Source organism: Hypanus sabinus, chromosome 1 (genome assembly GCF_030144855.1).
Source record: "Hypanus sabinus isolate sHypSab1 chromosome 1, sHypSab1.hap1, whole genome shotgun sequence".
NCBI lineage: Eukaryota > Metazoa > Chordata > Chondrichthyes > Myliobatiformes > Dasyatidae > Hypanus > Hypanus sabinus.
In genome coordinates, this window is record NC_082706.1 from 160,020,638 (window position 1) to 160,047,053 (window position 26,416).

The 26,416-nt window shown below is 38.1% G+C and overlaps 1 protein-coding gene across 1 annotated transcript in view; it reads left to right on the forward strand.

The window, feature by feature from the left end:
• kcnk9 (potassium channel, subfamily K, member 9) overlaps window positions 1-25,970 on the forward strand; it is an 88,559-nt gene extending 62,589 nt beyond the window's left edge. The window contains exon 2 of the mRNA XM_059950775.1: window positions 23,967-25,970. Within this exon, the coding sequence (XP_059806758.1) occupies window positions 23,967-24,808 (842 nt within the window). The 3' untranslated portion in view covers window positions 24,809-25,970. The remainder of the gene's footprint in view (window positions 1-23,966) is intronic.
• The last annotated feature ends 446 nt before the right edge of the window (window positions 25,971-26,416 follow it).

A 26,416-nucleotide genomic window follows, 5' to 3' on the forward strand; every position in this document is an offset into this window, starting at 1 on the left:
TTGCATTGAACTGCTGCTGCTGCTAAGTTATCAAATCTGACGGTGATGCTAAACCTGATTCTGAGTGGCTGTGGTGAGGATGTTCCCTTTTTTTGGTGACTCTCAGACCAAAAGGGCACACACAGCCTCAGAACAGAGATGAACAGGAATTTCTTTACCCAGATCATAGTGAATCTGTGGAATTCATTGCCACGGACAGTTGTGGACTCCATGTCATTGGGTATAATTAACATGGAGGTTGATAGTTTGTTGAATATTTGGGCCATCAAAGGTTATGGGGGAAGGCAGGAGAATGGGATTGAGAGAGATAATAAATCAGCCATGATGGAATGATGAAGCAGACTCAATGGGCTGAATGGCCTAATTCTGCTTCTGTCTTCTAGTCTTCTGGTCTTACAATGGTACTGTAAATCACTGAATTACCAATACTTCATATAAGGAATGGGGGATAAAGGCAGAATTGGATGAGACATAAAATATTCACCTGGAATGCAAGGGTGGTGGGAGGAAGAATCCAGATTTGTTTTCATTTGATGTGAGAAAAGAAAATAATCACTTGAATTTAGTTTTCCACCATTTTTATTTATCACTCCATCGTCAATACATATTATTTAAGGAAGATCAGGACTTGACTGTACAAGGAATATAATCTTAATTGCTCATAGGCATATAAATAATTTATTCCAAAGTTTATTGTTTGCATTTCAATTCTTGCATGCTCAATTATGTTATAGTATATCCTTGTTGGTTTCCTGCACCGTTGAGATCATAGTTATGAAGCAATACTTAGAACTATCAAGACTAACTATAGAATAAAGATATAAATAATAGAAAAGATTCATGAATTGCAACAGGTAGATTTTAGCATTTGATCGCATCTCCTGGCACCTTGTCTTATATTGAGTACACTCTTCAAAATAACAGTAGGTTTTAATGCAATCCATCTGGTAAAAAGATGAGCATTAATAATAGCTTTGAGAAGGAATTCTGCAGGAGTGTAGTTGAACGTTAAAAAGCTGGGTCTCTAGAAAGCAAATGCCAGCTCATGAATCCAGCTTTACATTCAACCCACATTTCAAATCACATTAAATAGGAAATTTGATCCAAAAAGGTAAAAATAAATAAATATTGCAAACCCTCCTTTCGTACCAAGCATCAAAATATATAATTGGGATGAAGGGTGGGGAGGAGAGTACAAATGGATTGGAGTATGTATTTTCAATTCAGTTACTAGAAGATATTTTAAATGTTTTAATTTCCTCTCCCATTTGTTTATAAACCTTAAAAAACTTCATTGACAGACTTCAATTTCAATCAAGTGCATCAACAAATGATCTGAATCCCAATCCCATGGATTAGAGATGCATTGGAAATTGTATACTCTGAGGGCCAAACTTGGCCCATTTTGGGTCTCAGTGTATTCATACATTTAGAGACAGCATAGTAACAGTTCCTTCTGACTCAACGAGTCTGCACCACCAATTACACTCATGTGACCAATTAACCTACTAACCTGTATGTCTTTGGACTGTGGAAGGAAGCTGGAGCACTTGGAGGAAACTCACGTGAACATGGGGAGAATACACAGGCTCCTTACAGCAGTGAAGTGGAGCTGAAGCCGTGTTGCTGGCACTGTAATAACATGGCGCTAACCGCTATACTACCGTGTCCCCCGAGTGCACTCTTCTTAAGAGTTACCCTTAAAAAATCTTGAAATGCATAAATGACTTCAACAGTGGAGAGATTAGGCAGACATAACTAAGTTAGTAGGACAAATAGGTGGGTGGGAAGTACAATTTAACCTAGAGATGTAATTTTTTTCAGGAACAATGACCTGCAATATGAGTACAAACATGTTGCAAAGATTTGAATTATTTACAGAAACAGAACTACTGGAGGAACAAATATATTATTACTGAATATCCAAGTTAAGGTAGACAAAGCATAATTTATCGAACAGCTTTGAGATTTTAATAATTGGGACATAGAAAATACGGAACAGTTGTATTTTTTTTACCAGGCAATGGCTGTTCTATATTTACTGTACTCTAAAGCTGTCTGTTCCCATAATGGAAATGTCATTAACGTTGTCGCAAGCACACAATTCATCTTCACATGGTGATACCTGGCCAACTAAGTAACAGAAAAGGCAGGCTTGGCTGAAGAGGAAGGTGGAGCTGTATGTAGTCAGTCCCGCAGATGAAGTCCTTCACATATCTAGAACTAGGCCATACCAAAAGCGGCATGATGAACACCACAATGTTTTGTTCCAGGTGACTAGGAAATGGCTGAGGAACTGAGTAAGGTGGAGGTGTGGAATCAGAATCAGAATCAGCTTTATTTTCATCGGCATGTGACGTGAAATTTGTTAACTTAGCAGCAGCAGTTCAATGGAATACTTAATCTAGCAGAGAGAAAAAATATAATAGTAATGAATAAAATTTAAAAGAATAATGATAAATAAACTAGTAGATTAATTACAGATATAGAATAGACTTAAAAATGCAAAAACAGAAATACTGTATATTAAAAAAAGTGAGGTAGTGTCCAAAGATGCAATGTCCATTTAGGAATTGAAAGGAATATGAATGCCATTCATATCTCATTTTGTATTTTCCTGACTGTCTGATATCCAACACAAGTACCAAGTTGATAATTGCTGGAGATGATCAGCAATTCAAGGGGCACAAATGGTGAAAGAAACTGTGGATATTTTGGGTCATGAGAACTGGAACATGAGAATAGAAACATGCTTTAAGTTGTGGGAAGGAGAAGGATGGAAAGCATGGGGGAATGTTTATGATAGGATGCAGAGCGAAGTTGTCAGGGTAACCAACTTCTATAAATACCCTCAGCTAGTGACAGAAAAGTAACAAAAGACTAAATTAAAACTGAAATACTGAGGAATAAGAAGGCTGTGAAATTGTTGGATTCAGTACAGATAGAAGAAAAATACTGTTCTGCAAGCTTCCACTAGGCATCAAAGCAATGCAGGAGATTGAAATCAGAGAAGTTAAAGCGGGAGGAGGGTGAAGAATTAAATGGAGGTACAGTCAGGACTAAATAGAGTTTTTTTTAAATTTTAAAAAAAAAATCTTTTTTTCTCTTTATTAGTTATTAGGTTGTTAGATTAGTTTTTCTTAGGGTTAATTTTTTTTTCTTTTAATCTTTTCTGTTTTTTTACATATAATACGATATACCTAGTTTTGCTTTGTTTATATGATATTTGTATCATTTATGATTTGGGAAGGCTTAGCTATATTGTAACTACAGCTTGTGTATCCTTTCATGTTCAGTTCAAATTTGTAAGTTTGTAATCCCACTATCTATGTATTAATCTTATCATGTTGATATTAATAATAAAAATAAAAAGATTGAAAAAGAAAGAAAGGACTAAATAGAGGGACTTGCAAAGCAATTGCATGATTTGAGTGGAGCTTTATAGACCATCTCCACTTAGTCTATGGGGCTGACCTTGGACCCCTAGTTGCCTGCCACTTTAATTATCTGCCCCTTTCCAACTCTCACCTCTCAGCCTTGGCTTCCTACACTGCTCCAAAATGTCTAACATAAGCTCAAGGAACAGCACTTCATCTTCAGCCTGGGCATGTGGCAGCTTTTTGGATTTAATACAGAATTTAAAATTTAAGGTAACTAGCAGTTTTTTTTGTCTCGCTGTACCTTTCTGCTTCAATTTGTTTTTTTCCATCTCCATCTGTTGTTTTTTTTTAAGCAATTGTTACCTTGGCAACATAAGTCTCCACTTTATAGCATAGATTCCTTTGTTCTCTCCAGCCCTCCACCTCTCTGTAATTTAAAACACATTTGTATTCTCTTCCAGTTCTGATGAAGAATCTATCAAAAGGGGATTAGTAGGTTGAGGTCATGGCAATGATTTTAATATAAGGAACCAATAGAAGCCGCAATAAAGACATTTGAAAAGATGTGATAAAATAAGCTGAATTATCTGAGTTCTGGATCGATCTGAGTTTTCTCCTGCTAGGGGTATGGTCTTATAGCTGATGACTTCATCTGATTTCATAGCCATATTAGAGCATGATGTAAGAGTGGTAGGAGGCTAACATTCAATAAAGATAGAGTTTTCCACCTTAACAAAATTATGTTTTCATTGTGGGCCCTTTTAATCAGAACTGGTAAAGAATAAAATTTTAGCCCTGATTACTGCTGATTGATCAGGAGAGGACTTACCTATCCAGACAGGTTATGGGCATTTATAGAGTCACATTAAACTTCCAAGCTGAGATGAGCAAACCTGTCACAGACTCCACATCACAGCTGGTGACTAAACAGAAAGCAGAATGCTGGAAGTACCTAATGGGTTTAGCAGCATCTGTGGAAGCAAACGTTAGCAGTATATTGTAGGAAGAGGTAGGATAGAGGCTGGTTGGTGGAACCAGAGAGGGAGGAAATGATAGGCAGATGGAAGGAGGTGGAGGGAGGTGGTGGGGCAGCTGAACAAAGGGAGAAGAAAATGAAGTAGACACGTGAATGTATGTGGGAGAACACTGCAGGTGTACGATATCTGAAAATAGAATACTCAATGTTTAGAACTACTGGGTTATCAGGTACCTGAACGGAAAATGAGTGTTGTTGTTCTGGTTTGCATTGGCCACTCTGTAGCAATAGTGAAGGTAGAGGACAGATATTACCAGTGGGAGTAGAAAGGAGCTGGAAGCTTGAGATGACTAGGAAGTGCAGGAGCATGAAGATCCACACTCAACCCTTTAAGAACAGTTTCTTTCCTTTTGCCACCGGATTTTGGAATAGTCCATGAACCCATTAACGATATGTTTGTTTTCCCTCTTTTGCACTTTTTTTTTGTAATTTATTGTAATTTTTTAAAGTCATTGCACTGTATTACCACACATTTCATGACGTAAACCTGATTGTGATTCTGAAAGTGTCATCCTGGTGATATGAGTCCTGAGGCTCTTGTATGTTCTATCTGATGGCAGCAGTGAGAAGAGAGCATGGTTGGTGAGAAGAGATCCTAACCTGGGTGGTTAGGATCTCTGATGACAGATGCTGCTTTCCTACAACAGCATTTCATGTAGATGTTTTTAATGATTGGGAGGGCTTTACCAGTGATGTGCTGGGCTGATTCCAATACTTTTTGTAGGATTTTCCATTCAAAGGCATTGGTGTTTCCATATCTGGCTGTGATGCTGCCAGTCAATATACTCTTCACTACTCACCTATCGGAGTTTGTCAAAGATTTGTATGTCATGCTGAATCTTGGCAAACTCTTGAGGAAGTAGAGGCGCTGCCATGCTTTCTTTGCAATTGCACTTACATGCTGGGTTCAGGACAGGTCTTCTGAAATAGTAACACTCAGGAATTAAAAGTTGCTAACCAATCCTCCAATGAGGTTTGGGTCATGGACCTTTGGTTTCCCTCTCCTGAAGCCTATAATCAGTTCCTTGGTCTTTCTGACATAGAGAGGGAGAGGGAGAGGGAGAGAGGGAGAGGGAGAGGGAGAGAGGGGGAGAGAGAGAGAGAGAGAGAGAGAGAGAGAGAGAGAGAGAGAGAGAGAGAGAGAGAGAGAGAGAGATTGAATGTTGTTAATGCACCATTCAATTCTCCTTCTATATGCTGATTCATCACCACCTTTGGTTTGGTCATTGACAGTGGTGTCATCAGCAAACTAAACACGGTGTTGGAGCTGCACTTAGCCACACAGTCCTAAGTGTAAAGCGAGTGAAGCAGGGCGGCTAAGGACACAACCTTGTGGTGCACCTGTGCTAATGGAGACCATGGCAAAGAGAAGCTGAAGAGAGGAGTTGCTGGAAAAAGTGTTACACTTCCTGTGGTGCAAGGTATGTGCCAGGAGACGTGGATGAGATGGTGCGGAGAAATGAATGGACCAGGAGGTCATGGAGCAAGTGTCCCTAAGGAAAATGGAAGGGTTAGATGAGGGAAGAATATGACTGGTAGTGGGATCATGTTGGTGGAGGATGAGATCTTCCAGCATTCTGTCTTTTTTGTGCCAGGTTTCAGATTCTGCAGGCTCTTTTGTCTTTGACTTTCTAAGTAGCATGCTTTGGTGTAACTTAATGCAGTGCATATACCCATTAAATTATCTGTCATTGCTATCAGCACAAATATCATGTTTTAAATGGCGTCGTGCTTGTACGGGATCCTTTATGAGCTGATCTTCATGGCTTGTTGCTCTTGCTACTAGTCTCAGGCATCAAAAGCCTGTCATTTTACTCAAATCAGTTTTTGTTGTTAATGTTAAAAAAACTGATACCACATAGATTCTAATCCATTGTTACCTAGCAACGATATCTTTTGAAGTTGCTATAGGTTGACTTGAAGTAGGTTATATGTAATGTGATACAGAGCCAATATAAGTCATTGAAAACATTATGGACCACAAAATACTTTCAGAAATAGAGTGAAATAGATACTCAGTGTTTTCTTGTCAGCAACATCATTCCCCTTAATCCATAATCATGCTAGACAAACATAGACAGTGTGTATTTAGAAACAATAGTTAAAGTAAGTTAAATATGCTAATAAGGTCAGAGCATATTTGTATCAAATATCAGATCAACAAATTTCACCTGTAATAATTAAAATATCAAGAACTATCATTTAGAAGCATTTATAAGTACTGTATATGGATGCTCTCAAGTTTGTTTATTTTTATAAAAGCTTTCAAAATATAATTAGATTAATCTATTTTTTTGAAAATAGCCATCTAGTTTATTAATAGTACACTATTTAAAATGAGTTCTAATTGGCTACTGAGTTTATTATCTTTTGACACCCTGGTCACATTAACATCCAACGGACTGATGGGAAAATAACTACTAATTGTACACTTCAGCAGAGAGCATCTCATTTACAATCTACTCCATTTAATTGTATGGTTGTGCTTGTTTTAAAGCCAAACCTTGTCCTGTATGCTATTTTTAAAATAACTTGCTTTTGGTAATGCAAGTACTTTGTGTTTATAGCAATACGTGTTATGGCATTTTAAGTGTAGAATAAAAAGGGTAATTTCACTTTAAGTGTATGGTAATGTCTGTGTCATTCTCAATGCATGGTAGTAGAAGTTAAATGTAAAATAATAAGTTGTGGGGAGCAAATTTTAACACCTCCTCTTTACTTAGTTTCTGTACAGTTGGGATAAATTTCAAGCATTAGTCTTAGCTTCAACAGATTCTGTTAAGTGTAATGTAAATTTTAGATCATAAGGGCCTCTCAGTTGAAATTGGTTGGGTCCTTGGTTGGGTCCTTGCTTAAGACTAGACGAAGTCCTGACGAAGGGTCTCGGCCCGAAATGTCGACGGTGCTTCTCCCTATAGATGCTGCCTGACCTGCTGCGTTCCACCAGCATTTTGTGTGTGTGTACCTTCCTATTCCTTCTGGTTTTGGATGAGATAATGTTGAAAAATGGAAATATTGCCTGGTAATTGACTAAATTTCCACTTCTTAGGGACTGAGGCATTAAACAATTAAAAACAATAATCATAATTGTGATAATAGAATACTAATATGTTAAACAATAGAATGTAAGACATCTTGCTTTTATTACTTTCAATGATCTTGGGTGTTCATGTCACTCCTTGGGCTTACTTCTCCCAATGTCTGTAACCTTCACTAGCCCTCTGCAAATGCATGGCTCCTCCGTCGAGAGAGTTAAGTGCACCAAGTTCCGGGGAGTTTACATCACGGATGACCTCACTCGGTCCCTTAATGTCATCTCTCTGAACAAGAAGGCACAACAGCGCCACCACTTCCTAAGAAGATTGAGATAAGCAAGGCTCGCTCCCCCATTTTAGTTGCATTTTATAGGAGCACTATTGAGAGGGTCCAGCCTCTCCATCTGGTATGGGAGCAGTCGAGCATCAGACCAGAAATCCCTTCAAAGGACTGTGAAAACTGCTGAGAGGATCAGAGGGGTCTCCCTACCATTCATCGGGGACACTTACCAGGAGCACTGCGTATGCAGGATCCTTAGTATTATTAAGGATTGCACCCATCCATCCGGCATCCTCTTTGACTTTCTACCACTAGGCAAGAGACTATGGTGCATAAAAACAAGAACAGTCAGGTTGAGAAATAGTCTCTTCCCCCAGGCCACATTGTATTTGAAGTGTCACTGGTTAATCTGTTCTGCACCCTACAATATTTGATATTAATGCACTTTTGATTGTTATTTATGTGTGATCCGTCTTGTAGATTTTTCCTTAACTTCATAAGTCATTGTGTATTATGTGTACTACTGTGCTTTACACCCTGTTTTGGAGAAACGTTGTCTTGTTTCTATATCCATTAAATGGTTATATAAGTTATATTCATGTAAATAGTTACATGTCAATAAACTTCAATTGTCTTGACTGCAATAGATTTAACCTTGTTTTCCCCAATTCCAGCCTTTTGTTCATCTCCCTGTGTCCTTCACTCCACCAGTGGCCTTCATATGAATATTACCAAATTGCTTGATTTTACTAAGTGCTGAGATTGCACATTTGGGATGTATTTTTTATTTGATGAGATACTACACAGCAATGGATATTTGTATAAATATACCCTGTTGTAAGAGCATGATTGTGATAATGCACAAAATAATATTTTTGCACATGAGCCAGAACGAATAAAGTTGTCACAAGCTTTGTGATGTAATTTCAGACAAAGTTAAATCTGAGAGAGGGACGAGTTGGTTAGTACCATGGAAGTGAGGCCACATTATAACCGACCTGGTTATGAGGGGACTTGCTAAATATTGTCAGTGAATAAACTGGGTGCCTTCTGAGTCAAATAGCGGTCACCAGGCCTGCTGTTTAGATCCTTTTCTTGTTTCTGTTGTCATGGGAAAACCTAGTTTGAAACGGGGTCCAGAATAGACCTTATGAACTGTGCTGCTATTAAGAGAGAGAGAGGGAGGCATCCAGCGCAGTGAGAGAGAGACACAGAAACTGCTTGAAAGATTGATGTTATGGTTTCTCTGCCAGCTTGTTTACCTTTTCCCCCCGAGGTCACTTGCCTGCTTGTTGAGATTCCTGCAGAGAGAGCAGGGCGGAGCAGGTTGATGGACAGCTGGTGTCCAACATGGGGAGATAAAAGCCAGATCCGCTGTTACACGGACAGGCACACCACCAGACGCACAGTTCGGACACTGAACGAGCTTTGTTGCACCCACAGGAAGGTGGGGGTTTCGGAGGATCGATTCGGGGAAATTGATCAGTGGCTCACAGTGAGAAAAGGTGCGGCCGGTGGGGAATTAATTGTGAGTCCACCCTTGCCTGGGTGATAATTTCACCACTGAAGAACGGTCGTACATATCATGGTCATAGTCGGTGACCACAACAGGACTTCGGAAGGCAACAGGAAGATCGACAGCATCACCTCTCACCTCTCTCTCTCCCTCTCCAACGTTTCTCAACTAACTACCTCCAACTGAACTGCACTCTCTTCACCACATTGTAAGACTGTAACCCATTTACCCCTAGGATTGAAAGAGCCTAGTTTTGTTCCTATTTCCACACATATATTCATATATATCATTGCTAACCTGTTCAATATATTTGCATTTATGTTACTACATTGCTTAGTTATTAACAAACATTATTAGTTTATAGCACTACCAGACTCCAATGTGTTTCCCATTTCTGCTGGTTCTTTAACCCAGTCATGGGGTACATGAGACTGTAATCATCTCATCAGAAGGCTGATGACGCAATAGGTACTATCCCACTTTTGGAGCTTCGCTCGTGCTTCTTCCTGCCACTGCTGGGATGCTTCTGTTCGTTCCAGACCTAGTCTGCCCCATTGTCTAAAGTGAGGCACTCACTGCTCTACAGTGGAGTTTAATGATTTGTTTTATTGGCCTTCTCCCTCTGCATGAAAGAATGGCTAATGTTGAATTGAGGCTCTGTGAATGTGCACATCTCAAAACTCCAGATGCATCAATATTAACCCATAAGCAGTCTCCCCCATTCAACACCATTTTATGACAAATCTCTGTTAAAAATATGATCAACCTTTGCAAAAATAGAGGGAAATATGTAGAGAATATGTCTTTTTCTTTTGCCTTGGTGGGTAATCAATGTGGTTAAAGAAAACACTAATTTGGAGTAGATTAATTTACATTTACTTTAATCGCAACTGTTAATGGCAATTAGTTGAAAGTGCTATTTTAATGAAACAAAACATCCTAAAGCTTTTCAAAGGAGCATCATTAAACAAAAAGTAATACCATGCCTCAGAAAGGGATATTAGAGCAAAATACTAAAATTTTTCACACATAAGTTTTAAGATGCATTTTAAAGTAGAGGAGGAGTGTAGAGAGGTAGAATGCTGCAGGAATGGAATTCAAGATCCAGCAATGTTCGAGCAGTTGAGCTTGGAGATGACTATCATACCATATATCTTAAAGGATTAAAGGACTTGAGGAAACTACATTGATAGAAAAATGTACCACAATGGAAGCACTTAAAAGATGGGGATTTTAAAATCAATGTTTGTTTAATTGGAACCAGAGTAACCCTTTGTGTTGCCATTCCTGAATTATTCAGCCTCATGTAGATTGTGGTTAATGTCAGAGAGTAAAACTCAAACCATACTTTTAAAAGTACAGTTTTCTTTTCGGACTTCCACTGTCATTCATTATTCATTTCATAATTTATTGCTTTGTCCAGGTTGAAAATATGGTTCCTTTAACATGAGTTCGCTGTTATTGATATTTAAAAAGAGATTTACTTCAATGGTTCTGGTGCCATTTACAGGAGTGTCCTGTTACATCTGTAACACGTAATCCACAACTGTTATTAAGTAATGATCATCTGTTGATTTTGGAAGGTCAGTTTCAGTAACAGTTTCTCAATCAGCAGTTCAATCAATATAAAGAATCATTATGTTAAAAATGGTTAGAGGATACTAATCACCCTTCAATAAACAACAAGACAAATGCCGAACAAGACAAGCCATTATAATGAAAAATATCTTCAGTTTACTTGTCATCTAACACATTCAAATAGATTAAAATCCTAAATTCACTGAGAACCACCTGGCTGTACTTATAATATGAGCATAATGTTGAATTCGTAATAGATTGTCTGGCTTCATTAAAATCTACATGTAATGAGTAAGTTCGTACTGCATTGAACCAAATGATTTCTCTGCTGCTGAACCTTAAGAGGATGAGGTGAGATGGAATTGATCCATGCATAGAATAGGTGTTGTGGGGATTGAGGATATTATGGAAATTTGACTTAAAAGATCAGATAGTTGGGGTTCATGAGAATACAGCTTAATTGCCTCTATAAAAATGCAAACATCCAAAAGATGGTTATAATATAGACCTATGAGATAATCTTTCATTAAGATAACAAATTAATGTTATCTCAACATTTTATAATTGGAATATAAATAATACACTATAATAAAGAATTCAGAACAAATTATACACAGATTGGTGACAATATTGTATGCTCTTTAATGTGAAGTGATTAGATTGCGTAACACTTTTAAGAGAAATTTAGATAAATGCATAAGGAAGAGAGGATTGGAAGGTGATACTTATTGAAAATGATGAGGTAGCAGGGCACTTGTGTGGAGCAGTAACACCTGCATAGATCAATTAGGTTGAGCAGTCTATTGAAAAAGGTCTAGAGGATTTACAAAGTGGAAAGAATTATACCTGAAGGTCAAAATCTATAATGAAGCATTTCTTCAGCATGCATCTTTTCTTTGGCACAACCTGAACTGCATACATCTATAAACCCTTTAACTGAGCTTTAATATTCTACATTTTTTTCTGCTTTTAAAAATAATATATTAAAAAATAAAAATGTCAACTAAAATCTGAAGACTGCCTTAAAGATCTTTACTTCACATAAAATAGCATGGTAAAATTCAATCTAGCCTTCAGATTTTATTAAATAGATATCTTGTGTGCTGTTCAGATTTAAGTCCACTTTTAATCTTCGATAGTTTGTCAATTCTGCTGAACAGGTGATTTTTGTCCTTTGTTTTGGCTCATGGTGCACACAAATCCAAATGAGAAGAGAACATTAAATGTTTGAATTATTTCCAAGTTACAGACTGCATTTGTAAGGCAAATTTTCTGCATTAGCTAGCAATTCTTAACTCTGGTTGCCAAATCCTAAGCAAATGTGATGAGCTTTTTAATGTAATGAGATTTTTTTATTATTCGGCAGAGGAGATGTAGATATTATTCATGCAGCTGAATGTCATAGGTTTGTACACCACAGATACAGATCATTTGATTCATTGTGTCCATGCCAACTATCAAATCCCAGTTTCTTGCGATTGGTTGCAACCTCAGTGATTTAAGTACTTGTCTAAATATTTTATAAATGTTGTGTGAGAATCAGCCTGCCCCTCCATTCAGGTTTCAATCACCTTCTGGGTGAAGAATTTATTTCTCAAACACCCTCTGAAGCTTTCAGCTCTCTTGTCTAAATATCTACCCTCTTGTTTTGCTACCTCTTTTAAGAGTAAATTTTCCTACCTCTCCAGGCCTATGTTTTGTACCTGTCTATCAGGTCCTCCCCTTCCTTCTTTTCATAGCCTCATATGCTCTTAGGAAAACAGACACAGTCCATTTAGTTTCTCTTCATAACTGCAACACTCCATCTCGGACAACATTCTAGTGAATCTTTGCACCATACGTCCTCTAAAGTAATGAGAAGTGCACACAGGACTGCAACAGCCGCCTAACCAGCATTTTATGAAGTTGTATTGCGACCTCCCAGCTCTGGTATTCTGTGTTCCACTTAATGAAAACAAATATTCTACTGCTTTTCTCAGCACCTTATCCACCTGCCTTTAGAAACCTTGAACTTCCACAACAAGGTCTCTGTTCCCCCGGTACTGACTATGCCTCTACCATTCATTATGTATACCCTACCCTTATTAGTCACCTCTAAGTGCAACATCTTGTACCTATCCAAATTAAATTACATTTGCCATTACTCAGCCCATTTTACCAACAGATTAGTATTGACTTGTAGCCTACTGTTATCCTACTTACTCTCAACACCACCACCAATATTTATGCCATCCATGAACTTACTAACCAGATCCTCTGCTTCTTGATATCAAGCTAATTTTAGATTAAATTTGCCAAATAACCTTTTATCTCATGGACCATTATTTTGCGGATCATAAAATTATCGTGAATGTTTTCCTTATCGCCTTCCCTTTACTTTCCACTTCAGCCAGTTTTTTTAAAAGCAGTTGTCTTTATCACTGTTACACACTTATATGGCCTGTAGATATTAAAGTTAATGAGCTTAGACTTGCTATTTCACTTTACTTTCACTCTTCCTTAATTTTCAGCTTCATCAGATTAGTCAAGACCTTGCACTTCTTAATTTGCTGGTCATAAAAGCTAAAAAGATTCAAAGGATGTTGTAGCCTTAGAGTGTTGATGCTACAGTAAACAATTGACAATAAATATCAAATTGTAAGGAGAAGTACTCTATTATGATTACAATTCCCAAATGAAAACCTTCACTTTATGACAATTCTGCTGATACTTGCATCTGGGTGATTTAACAACCAGAGGCAAAGTGGCTAGCCTCTTTATATAAACCAGAAGCTGAATCTGAGCAGTCTGCAGATGTGCTGAACCTGAGTTTCACTGAGTAAAAACCTTAATGTTCAGTGTCTATGTCAGCAGTAAGAGCAATTACAGAAAGAAGCAACACAATACTTATAACAACACAAGTGAAAAATATTTATTTTCATATATCAAAGAAACATCACTTGATTGTGGACCTTGTTATATTTTTTCGATTATCTGCAGTCCTGTTCAATAATATCAAATCCATGTGATTTTAGTTTGCTATTAACTTATTTTAATTAAGTCACCTTTTACCAGTTGCAGCATTGGACATGAGCCAGGATGAAGACAGGGAGGCAGGGAAGACGGTAAATTTGATGATAGTTGGTGTATGTGATTAGGACAATACACCTTCATAGTAAAACATGAAAAAAAGCTTGGTATTTTGTCCAGAAAAAAATAAAATTTTACTGATTCCTCTTCACTTAAAAGCTGTGTATTTGTCAATAATGATCATGGTAAGGGTGGTAAAATTGATTTTCATAAATTTGTCAGCCTTTGGTAGGTCAAGTAGCCACTTCATGCTTTCCATGATATAGATAAGTGGTAGAATTTTGGGGCAGATGTGGTGAGCTGTGGGAAAATAATTTGGGATTAGTGTAGAGTTAGTGTAAATGGGCACTTGATGGCATGTGCTGACTTGGGCTTCAAGGGGGTGCGGCTGGGTGGGTAGACAGCCTGCTACCATCCTGCATGACTACATTGCCATGATTCATTTCCCCACTGAGATGTTAGCAAGAGCTTTCTTACGCATTACTCCATATATTCTTCACTCTTTATGTGTGAGCTACAGTAATCGTTATTGAATCAAAATCTGAATCGGGCTTATTATTTCAGACATATATCGTAAAATTTGTTGTCTTGCAGCAGCAGGGTTCAAAGTAAGAAATAAATAGATAGATACGTAATGCAAAGAAAGAGCAAAAATAGTGAGGAACATTCAGAAATCTGATGGCGGAGGGGCAGAAGCACATGATGATGAAATCACCTTTTGAAGATGTCCTTGATGCTGGGGAGGCTAGTGCTCATAATACAGTTTTCTCCAAACCCATGCAGTGATCCCTCCATACCAGATGATGATGTAGCCAGTTAGAACACTCTCTGTGGTGTCTATGGAAATCTGCTGGAACAGTTGCTATCTCTGTTGGCCTTCAATAAATAACTCATCATTTACTTTGATGTATTTATTGGTATTTGCATTAAAAACTATTGAATGTGTCCCCATATAGCTACAATGTTTTAATTTGTCTCTTACTCAACTAGCAACGGTAAAAGACTGTAAGTCACAGTAGCAGAATTAGGCCATCTGGCCCATCAAGTCTGCTCCACCATTCAATCATGGCTGATCCTTTTTCCTATCTCCTCCTCAACTCTAGTTCCCGGCCTTCTCCCTGTAACCTTTGATGCCATGTCCAACCAAGAACCTATCAATCTCTGCCTAAAAAACTCCCAAAGACCCGGCCTCCACAGCTGCATGTGGCAACAAATTCCACAAACTCATCACCCTTTGGCTAAAGAAATTTCTCTGCATCTCAGAGAATCTTTTGAAAGGGCGCCCCTCTATCATGAGGCTGCACCCTCTTGTTCTAGACCCTCCCACCATGGGAAACATCCTTTCCACATCTACTCTGTCTAGGTCTTTCAACATTTGAAAGGTTTCAATGAGATTCCCCCCCATCCTTCTGAAATCTAGTGAGTACTGACCCAGAGCCATCAAGCGTTCCTTGTATGATAACCCTTTCATTCCTGGTGTATTGGTTAGCAGCAATCCTCAAGTATGAATTCAGTTTTAATAAGTTGAGAAAAATTGTTTCTCAGAACCGTCATTCTCATATTCATGTAATCCCACTATTAATAGCACCTCAGTCTGTTCTACATCCTCTAATACAGGGTTTCCTAACATTTTTTATGGTTTTATGGTTCCCAACCAATACTAATAAACATTATGGATGGTAGGTTGGGAACCCTTGCTCTAGGATACACCTCCCTCTACCTTCCCAATATCAGATCATCATTATTCTTACGTTAATCTTTCTTTTAATTTTTTAAATGCAATATAGTCCCTCATTACACTGCCAATGTTTATAGGAGATTGACTAAAATATTGTTTGAACTTTCTGCTGAGTGACCCTAACCCAAATATTTGTACATTAATTAAAATCTCCCTCTTGTTAACTGCCAAGCATTTTCAGACTATCTGAATCTGAAGTCAAGGCTTCCTGGGAAAAAAAGGGTCTGTTTAGCCATTGGGTAGAAGACCACTTGTGAACATTGGCTGCAGTGGGATTTATTGGTGGGCAAACAAGAATCAAATTTGCCCTGTCTGTGAATCTCTATGGTCCAAAAGATGCTTACCGTTAAGCAATGCTGGGAGCAACTTTTGTCCCTTTAATTTGGCTCTTGCAATAACAATATTTTTCCATGGAAGGGAGGCTGAGGCAAACTTCTTTCTAACATAAAAATCATTAAATGCAAAGTTTTATGATGCTCAAGACAAGCTCTTAGGTCTTATAATGAATGTGTGACCTTTGTTTCCGATTGTTTCCAATGTTGGGTAAGTCCAGAACGAGGGGTCACAGTTTAAGGATAAAGGGGAAGCCTTTTAGGACTGAGATGAGGAAAAACTTCTTCACACAGAGAGTGGTGAATCTGTGGAATTCTCTGCCCCAGGAAACAGTTGAGGTCGGTTCATTGGCTATATTTAAAAGGAAGTTGGATATGGCCCTTGTGGCTGAAGGGATCGGGGTATGGAGAGAAAGCAGGTACAGGGTTCTGAGTTGGATGATCAGCCATGATCATACTGAATGGTGGTGCAGGCTCGAAGGGCCGAAGGGCCTACGCCTGCACCTATTTTCTATGTTTCTATGTTTCATCAAAAAGGCTCTAGAACTTGAATTTATTATGTTTGAAAGTATGATAGTAGGATAGGTTTTTCTAGATTTTATCTTATTATATGAATCAGTAAATACTGTCGTTTTTTCCAAATTAGTGCAGAACTTAAAACATTATAACTAACAGCCATGAGAACAGACATAATTATAAATATGTAATGATTATTGCTTTTTGACTATTATGGAGAATGACTTAAGTAAAGGAATTAGGTCTAACTTTATGTCATCCACTATTCTAATCTTTCTTAATTCACTTGTTATTTTCAGAACTCTATTTTGATTACCATTTTTAAGTTGTCTGATCATTCAATACTTGCTATTTTGGCTTCACAGCTTTTACTTCCTGTGCAAATATGTTTGGTACATACCATGAGCATCTATCTGAGGGCTACTTGTATTTTATTTCCCACTGTTTTATCAGTCAGTAATTATTTCTAATGTATTTGAGTAGTTTATCATTTTATCCTGTTGATGTTGGCTGGTCTGTTGTATTTTTAGCTTTTGTTTTTGTTTCATTTTATAATCCCTATTTATTCAACTTAATTTCTTGGAATTTGATTCACGTTTGCACTTAACGTTTTTAGGTAAACTCAGACTAATCTAGGACACAGTTCTGTATACATAATGAAACCAATTCCATTTTTTCATTGTTTATATTACTGACCCTTTCCTCGGTATTATTATGCTCTCACAGTTTGGCAGTTTAATATTTGTTCGAAGATATAAGAGTTTTCATGTGCCCATATCTTAAATAAATATCTTCAGTATAATACAGAGTGTACAGTTCAGTCCTTCTGGTGTCAATGTCATCAATCAGCAATAAATTGAAGATAAAATATGGACTTTTCATGAATAATGTAGAAAGTAATAAGCCTGGAGCGATACAAATGATTCAACCATCTCTGTTTGAAATTGCCACGGAATAAAATCATCTTTGCTAAAATGTAACCGATAGCATCCCTAACTCTGATTGTGTTAATAGATGTATGGCAGACACTGTGAACTTACAGTATTTCATAGAATAAAGAATAGATTGTATTTATTTACTCCTTCCTGAAATACCTAAATATTTCATACACAGTAAATTCCTTTGAAGCACAAATGATGACAACAATTATTTGTATTTATAAAGAGCTATTAATAGAAAAAGTATCCTGAGGTATTTAATTGTTATGTAAGCAAATAAAGCAGCCATTTTGCACAGAAGAATATCCCACAAATACAAAAGATATGACAAAATAATTAATGGGGCAGATTCTCCTTGATCTGACTCATGCCAAAATTACACTGAACAATGATGGCAACATATGTCAAATTTTTGAAAAACTGGTTTAAAACAAGCAGCAAGCAATGTAAACAACTGGTGTGCAGTGAAAATCCCCAATGAACTGTAAGTTCTCTTCCTTTTTTAAATGCTGTCGTAGCTAAATGATGAACAGAGAACTCAGTGTGGATAGCTGATGCACATTAATCAGTACATGTTTAAGCAAATCAATTACAGAAGCTAGCTCTTCCATATTTTACAAATGTTGATGTCATAAAAGACTATAGTAAAATGTAATACAACTTCAGTGTGATGAAAAATTAAACATTACATAACACCAGAAATCATAGCCTTGGATACTATATATTGAAATCTGATCACTTGGCTGACCTACTTGCCAAGTTAGCAGAGGATAAAGAGTAAAGCTCCAGAGATTAGGACCACAAAGAGGTGTTTGCAGGAGGTTGAGGAGTGGGTGAGGGATTGCTTTGAGTCAGTAGACCAGCCCATGTTCAAGAACTCATCTACGGATCTGAATAAAGACACCATGGCTGTAATGGACTTTATTAAAACAGCTGTAGATGAGTGTGTCTCATTGAAATCACTCAGGTTCTTCCCCAGCCAGAAAACCTGGATGAACCTCGAAATCTAAAATTTGCTGAGAGCCAGATCAGAGCCCTCCAAGTCTGGTGACCATGAACATTATAAGAGGTCCTGTTATGATCCCCAGAAAACCATCTTGGAAGCAAGGTGGCAACTCCAGAGCAAACTGGAATCAATGAACAGTTGCAGCAGGGCTTGAGTACTGCCACCTCTTGTAAAGTTAAATCAAGCAACATAGGAGAGAGTAGGGCTTTGCTTCCACCTATGCTTGCTTTGACTGTCAAAATATGGAAGTTCCCCCATAAACTCCCACACCCCCTGATTTCAGTCTCTGAAGCCCATGTGCGACCAACCTTCAGGAGGATGATCACACAAAAAGCATCTGGTCAGATGGGGTACTAGGCCAGGTACTAAAGACCTGTGCTATTCAGCTGTCTGGTATGTTCACTAAGATCTTTAACTTCTCGTATCAGCCATGGGAGGTACCCAGCTATTCCAAGCAGGTGCCGAAGAAGAGCATGGTGACTTGCCTCAATGACTATCACTCAGTAGCACTTGTATCCACAGTGATGAAGTGTTTTGAGAGGCTGGTGATGAAGCATATCAACTCCTGCCTGAGAAGTGAGTGAGATCTGCTCCAATTTGCCTTTTAGCACAACAAGTCCACAGCAGATGCCACCTCATTGACAATTTACTCTACTCTGGAAATTCCAGGCAGCAAAAAGATGCATATATCAGGATGCACTTTAGACCAGAAGACCATATGATATAGGAGCAGAATTAGGCAACTTGTCCCATCGAGTCTGCAATGCCATTTCATTAAATTAGATTAGATTCAACTTTATTGTCATTGTGCTGAGTACAGATACAAAGCCAAATGAAATGCAGTTAGCATCTAACGAGAAATGCAAAGAATAGTGTTCTTTACAAAATAACTGCGAGTAAAAAGTAAGTGCTACAGCACACAAATATAGAAGTACTGAGACAGTACAATATGGGCGCAATACTGCTTAGTGCTGTGATGTGAGGTTCAGCAGGGTCACAGCCTCAGGGAAGAAGCTCTTCCTGAGCCTGCTGGTGCGGGAGCGGAGGCTCCTGTAGTGCCTACCGGATGGGAGGAGAGTAAGGAGTCCATGGTTAGGGTGAGATGCATCCTTGATAATGCTTTTTGCCCTGCTCAGGCTGCGTTTATGGTAGAAGTTCACAATGATGGGCAATTGGGTGCCGATAATCCGCTGGGCAGTTTTCACCTCACGCTAGAGTGCCTTACGGTCTGATATGGGACAATTGCCATACCACACTGAGATGCAGTTGGTGAGTTTGCTCTCAATGGTACAGCAGTAAAAGTCTGTCAGTATCCTGGGACAGAGGTGAGCTTTCTTGATGGTCCACAGGAAATAAAGGAGCTGTTGCGCCTTTTTGATCAGGATGGTGGAGTTCAGGGACCTGTTGAGATCCTCGGAAATGTGGACACCAAGGAAGTTGAAGCTTGATACATGCTCCACTACAGCTCCATTGATGTAGATGGGGACTTGAGTGTGGCTCCTAGCTTGCCTGAAGTCCACAATGATCTCCTTGGTCTTCTGGGTGTTAAGGGCCAGGTTGTTGTCGGCACACCACGTGGCCAGGTGCTGGACCTTGTCCCTGTAGGCCATCTCCTCATCCCCTCTGATCAGGCCAACCGCTGTGGTGTCATCTGCGAACTTGATTATGGAGTTAGAACCATGTACAGGAATGCAGGCATAGGTGAAAAGGGAGTACAGAAGAGGGCTCAGCACACAAATTCATCGTGGCTGACTGAATTTTCCTCTCAGCCCCAATCTCCTGCCTTCTCCACATATCCCTTCATGCCCTGACCAATCAAGAATCTATCAACCTCTGCCTTAAATATACATAAAGACTTGGCCTCTACAGCTGCTGTGGCAAAGAATTCTACAGATTCACCACTCTTAGACTAAAGAAATACCTCCTCATCTCCATTCTAAAAGTACACCCCTCTATTCTGAGGCTGTGTCTGCTGGTCTTAGACTCTCCCCTACAGGGAGTATCCTTTCCACATTTTATCAAAACCTTTCACCATTCAATAGGTTTCAATGAGGTCTCCCCTCATTCTTCTGAACTCTAGTGAATACAGGCCGAGAGCCACTAAATGCTCTTTATATAGCAAGCCATTCAATCCTGGAATCACTTTTGTGAACATCATTTGAACCCTCTCCAGTTTCAGCACATCCTTTCTAAGATAAGGGACCCAAATCTGCTCACGATACTCCAGGTGAGGTCTCACCATTGCTTTATAAAATCTCAGTGTTATAGCTTTGTTTTTATATTCTAGTCCTCCTGAAATGAATGCTAACATTGCATTTGCCTTCCTCACCACACTCAACCTATAAATTAACCTTTAGCGAATATTGCACAAAGACTCTCAAGGCCCTTTGTACCTCCAATTTTTGTATTTTCTCTCCATTTAGAGAAAAGAAATTCTCTAAATTTCTTTTAATTTCTTCTACCAGAGTGCATGACCATACACTTCCAGACATTTTATTCCATCTGCTATTTCTTTGCCCACTCACCTAATCTGTCTAAGGCTCTGTTTTTCCTCAAAACTACTTGCCCCTCTGCTTATCTTCATATCATTTGCAAACCTTGTAATAAAGCCATCAATTTCATCATCCAAATCATTGAGACATAATGTAAAAAGAGTTGGTCCCAACACAGACCCCTGTGGACCATCATTTGACACTGGCAGCCAACCAGAAAAGACTCCCATTATTCCCACTCTTTGTCTCCTGCCTATCAGCCACTGCTTTATCCATGTTAGAATCTTTCCTGTAGTACCATAGGCTCATAGCTTGCTAAGCAGTCTCATGTGTAGCACCTTGTCAAAGGCCTTCTAAAAATCCATACACACCATCAACTGATACTTTATCAGCTCAGCACTTAATACCATCATCTCCTCAAAACTAGTTAATGAGCTCCAAGACCTTAGTATCAATACCTCTGCGTGCAATTGGATCCTGGATTTCCTTACTTGCAGACCCAAGTCAGTTTGGATTGGCAAAAACATCTCCTCCACAATCTCCACAGGTACACCAGAAGGCTGTGTGCTTAGTCCCCTGCTCTACTCACTTTATACTTATGACTGTGTGGGCAAGCACAGCTCCAATGCTGCATTCAACTTTGGTTGGACACCATGGTTGTAGGCCGAATCAAAGGTGGTGATGAATCAGCTATAATAGGAAGGAAATTGAAAATCTGGCTGAGTGATAGTTTAATAACTATCTCTTAATGTTAACAAGATCAAGGAGCTGGTTATGACTCAGGAGAAGGAAACTAGAGGTCCATGAGCCAGTGTTAATTGAAGGATCAGAGATGGAGTGGGTTAGCAACTGTAAATTTCGGGGTGTTATTATTCCAGAGGACCTATCCTGGGCCCAGCACAGAAGTGTAATTATAAAGGAAGCATGAAAGCATATCTACGTTCTTAGGAGTTTGTGGAGATTTGGCATGATATCTAAAACCTTGACAAACTTCTATAGATATGTAGTGGGGGGTATATTGACTGTTTCTATTACAGCCTGATATGGAAGCACCAATGCCCTTGAACAGAAATCCTAGAAAAAGTAATGGAACTGGCCCCGTCCATCAAAGGTAAAGCCCTCCCAATTATTGAACACATCTACAAGAAATGCTTTCATAGGAAAGTAGCATAATTCACCTGGGAGCCCTGCCACCCAGGACTTGCTCTCCTCTCACTGCTGCCATCAGAAAGAAGGGAGAAGAACCTCAGAATTCACACCACCAGATTCAGGAACAGTTACTACCCCCAACCATCAGGCTTTTTGAAGCTAAGGGGATAACATCACTTTCCTTCACTTGCCCCATCTCTGAATTGTTCCCATGACCAATGGACTCATTTTCAAGGTTTCTTCAACTCATGTTCTCAACATTTATTGCTTTTTTATTTATTACTATTATGTTTTTTCCTTTTTGCACTTGCACAGTTGGTTGTCTTTGACACCCTGATTGAATACCCTAGTTGAGTAGTCTTTCATTGATTCTCTTATGGCTATTATTCTATAGATTTATTGAGTATCCCCACAAGAAAATGAATCTCAGGGTTATATATGGTGACATATATGTACTTTGATAATAAATTTACATTGAATTTTGAATATGTACTCTGAATATGTGACGATATAGGAAACCTAATCATTGTGACTCTTTAAATGATGTGCTGTATATTAACGACATGAGTAAGATTTTGTCAGGTACAAGTCAGAAGAGGATCAATTGAACAAGAAAATTTGTACATAGTCATTTAAATGAATGCATTTTGTGAACATTTGTAAAGTAAGCACCATGGAATTACACTCCTATGCCACAGCTCCACTATGCAAAGTGCAACTATGCAAAACTTTCTTGGATATTCTAAGCCAAAAATGTTTTCTTGGCAGCTGTTAACAAAATAGTTGGGTGTAGATGTAATGAAATTAAATAAAAAGAATCAAATATATACCTGTGCATTCATTCAATAAAGTGCCTGATACAGTAAACTTTCTTTTCTTCTCCCCTTTGCCTTAAGGACACGTTTATTCCCAACCAGAAAAGTGGGACAGACTCATCTGCTGACTCGTGTGCGGAACCTCATAATGGCAATAATCATTACAAAAGATCCAAATGTAATGTTAAAAAATATACTCTTCTCTCCTTTGTTTGTAATTCTAAACCAGACATAGTAGGGAAATAAGTTATTTACTAGCTTGATCACTATTTAATTCAGAACTCTTTTGAAGCCAGGTTATTTATTATATTATGCCATGAACAGATCTAAATCAAAGGATGACAAAGTACTAGGTCCTAGTTTTGTCTTGTATTTGTAAGTCCTGGTTCAAATCTTGTCAGTCAACATATGTATTTGTTGGAATCAAAGGGTATGTAATTAAAAGCTGAGTTGTAGTCTAAAATAAAACCTCTGAAAGCATGGGTCCAGGTGCATTCCAATAGTGTAATGAATATTGCCTTTACCAATGCCATCCACATATTAAATGAATTAGGTTGATCAAGGCCCAGTCTCTAATCTTCAAATGAACTTGAATCATCAGTAAAATAATAATTCTCAAATTTTCTCTTTTCAAGGAGTTTCATTTAAGAATTGTGAGACCTTGGGTTCATTTTGCAGTGGTTTAATTCCCGTGCTTGCTTGAATTTATAGTCCCTCTGGATTATTCATGACCATTGTTGGCTAATGTCGTCATTCAAATGATCTTAACATGCTTATAGTTAATCTTTCGTTGATATTTCATCCTTTAATGAAAACAACATATCCAATAATTTTTTTAAGCCTAGCTTTCTACGCAATGGCTATGTGCATATTCGAAATATTTTAGTGAAATGCTTTGCATTGTGAAAGGAACACAACTGTCTAAAGTTGCTGAGTAATGATACCATGTCAAAAACGGAACACTTTCCAAAAGGGGAGAAAGCCACTTAAGGTTTGAAGTATTTTCTGATTTCAGAATGAAGTACACAAATGCCTGAGAGTTCTTGAGTGCAATTTGATTAATGATTTTCCTTTTATGGTTTGCAGGATATGGCCATGCTGCTCCAGACACAGATGCAGGTAAAGCTTTTTGCATGTTTTATGCTGTGCTGGGAATACCACTGACCCTAGTCATGTTCCAGAGTCTGGGAGAACGGATGAACACATTTGTCAAGTACCTTTTGAAACGGATAAAGAAATGCCTCGGCATGAAAAGCACAGATGTGTCAATGGAGAACATGGTGACTGTGGGTTTCTTCTCCTGCATGGGGACCCTATGCATTGGAGCAGCTGCCTTCGCACATTATGAAGACTGGAACTTCTTTCATGCATATTACTATTGCTTTATTACATTGACTACAATAGGGTTTGGGGACTTTGTGGCCCTCCAGAAAGATAAGGCCCTGCAAAAAAGGCCACTCTATGTGGCCTTTAGCTTTATGTATATTTTAGTTGGTTTAACGGTTATTGGAGCTTTTCTCAACTTGGTGGTTCTCAGGTTTTTGACCATGAACAGTGAAGATGAGCGGCGGGATGCCGAAGAGCGAGCTTCTTTGGCAGGGAATAGGAACAGCATGATCATCCATATCCAGGAGGATGCCCAACAGGGCCGACAAAGGTACAAAACTGAAGTCACAGACCTGCAGTCTGTTTGCTCCTGCATGTGCTACAGGTCCCACGAGTATACCAATCAGGTGGTATCACACCAGAATTCCTTCAGTTCACAATTAAACCCTCATTACTTTCACTCAGTATCTTACAAGATAGAAGAAATTTCACCGAGTACATTGAAAAACAGTCTGTTCCCATCCCCTGTGAGCTCTGTGTCACCTGGTTTACACAGCTTCAATGAAAACCACAGGCTCATGAGAAGGAGGAAGTCCATTTGAAACTCTTTTCATTTTAATTTATTATTGAACGTGCTGGAGAAGAAGCAGCAAAAAAAAAGCCTTTCTCTGAGACTCAGAAACCAAGCATGAAGCATGGTTAGTAACAGCTCCACAGCAGCGACAATATGCCTTACAGGTGGCAGCTGGAGTTTTAGGGACAAGCAACACACTGGGTATCCATCAAATCTACTTGCAAATGGACATTTTGATTAGTATTAATGTGCTTGAGAGGAACATTAAATTGTTAAAATGAAAGCGTATTCTGGATGAAAATGAGGAAACAATGCATTAGGTATTAATTTTGTAAAACAGTTTAAATACCACATTTCAGAATTAACTATCAGATCATAAGAACCCAAATTGTGTTGCTGAAATAGCATGCCTGTTAACACATGAAGCAGTCAGTATACCAGATAAACCATTGTACTTTCAACAGCTGGCTCTTTAACACTGGATTGTGAAGTGCAGAAAGATCATTTTAGCATGCCAGTTAAAATGCATGCGCTTTGTAAAACTGGTATGCATTATAACTGAAAAGACAACTTAACTAGTAATGAAATTAATAATGCAATTAATATTTATTGATTTATGATGAGTATTTATGCTTTTTCAGCAATTCTGGCCATTTGCTATTTCTGGCCTTAAGTGAAGGGAGTAGAAATGAATGGCTAGAGTTGCACTTAGTTCTTTAGTTCAGCTAAGACTTGCATGACCTGGAATTAGTTTTTGAATGCCTGGTTTAAGACAGTAAGAATAGAAAAAGAACAACAACAACAAAAGATTCCTCTCCAGAAGGTCTAACAGTTTTAAATGATTTAACTGTTATTCCCAAAGCTGATTAAATTTTTGCTGTACTATGAAATAGTTTAAATGATAGGAAGCTGTAACAACATGTTTACAACTCAAGCTAGATCTCAGACTCATGTATAAAATGTAATTATTGAGATTGCATCTTTTTGTAATGAATGCACTAATATGTATATATTTTACATTGTCTTTACAATTACTGCAGTCTTGTAAAATAATGCACTTTTCTATTTTTTTCATTAAAATATGGCACGTTTCAAAATGTACATTGTTGCTTTTATAACAAACGTACATGGTTAAGGAAAATACTGTAAATTTGCACCACAGGAACTAACTTCAGTGGTGTATTTTGTACAAAAACAGCCATCTATAGAGTTTTATCAATATATAATATATATTTAAAATTTGAATGAAAATGTACAGAGAAAATTTAACTGCTGGATTTAAGTATAAAGAAATGTTATAAATGGCAAATATTTTGCATGCAATAAAAGGTACATTTTTGACAAGTACTGTGTGCAAAATGGCATTGAAAATTTTTCTTCAATCAGTCTTTTAGTTCTTGAATGCTTGTCAATTTCAATAAAATTGGATATGTGAGCAATGCCAACCTGATTGACATCATATCCTTTAGATGACACATAAGTAACACAAGGTTCAACAAGTATAACCAATATAGAAAGTGTTATTTTAAATGAGCCTACTGATTCTTTAGGTTGAATTGTTTTGGAATTGTTTGTTATGATCGCATCTTTTAAAATCTGGAGTCTTATTCTAATCTGACTGATGTCACATGATAAA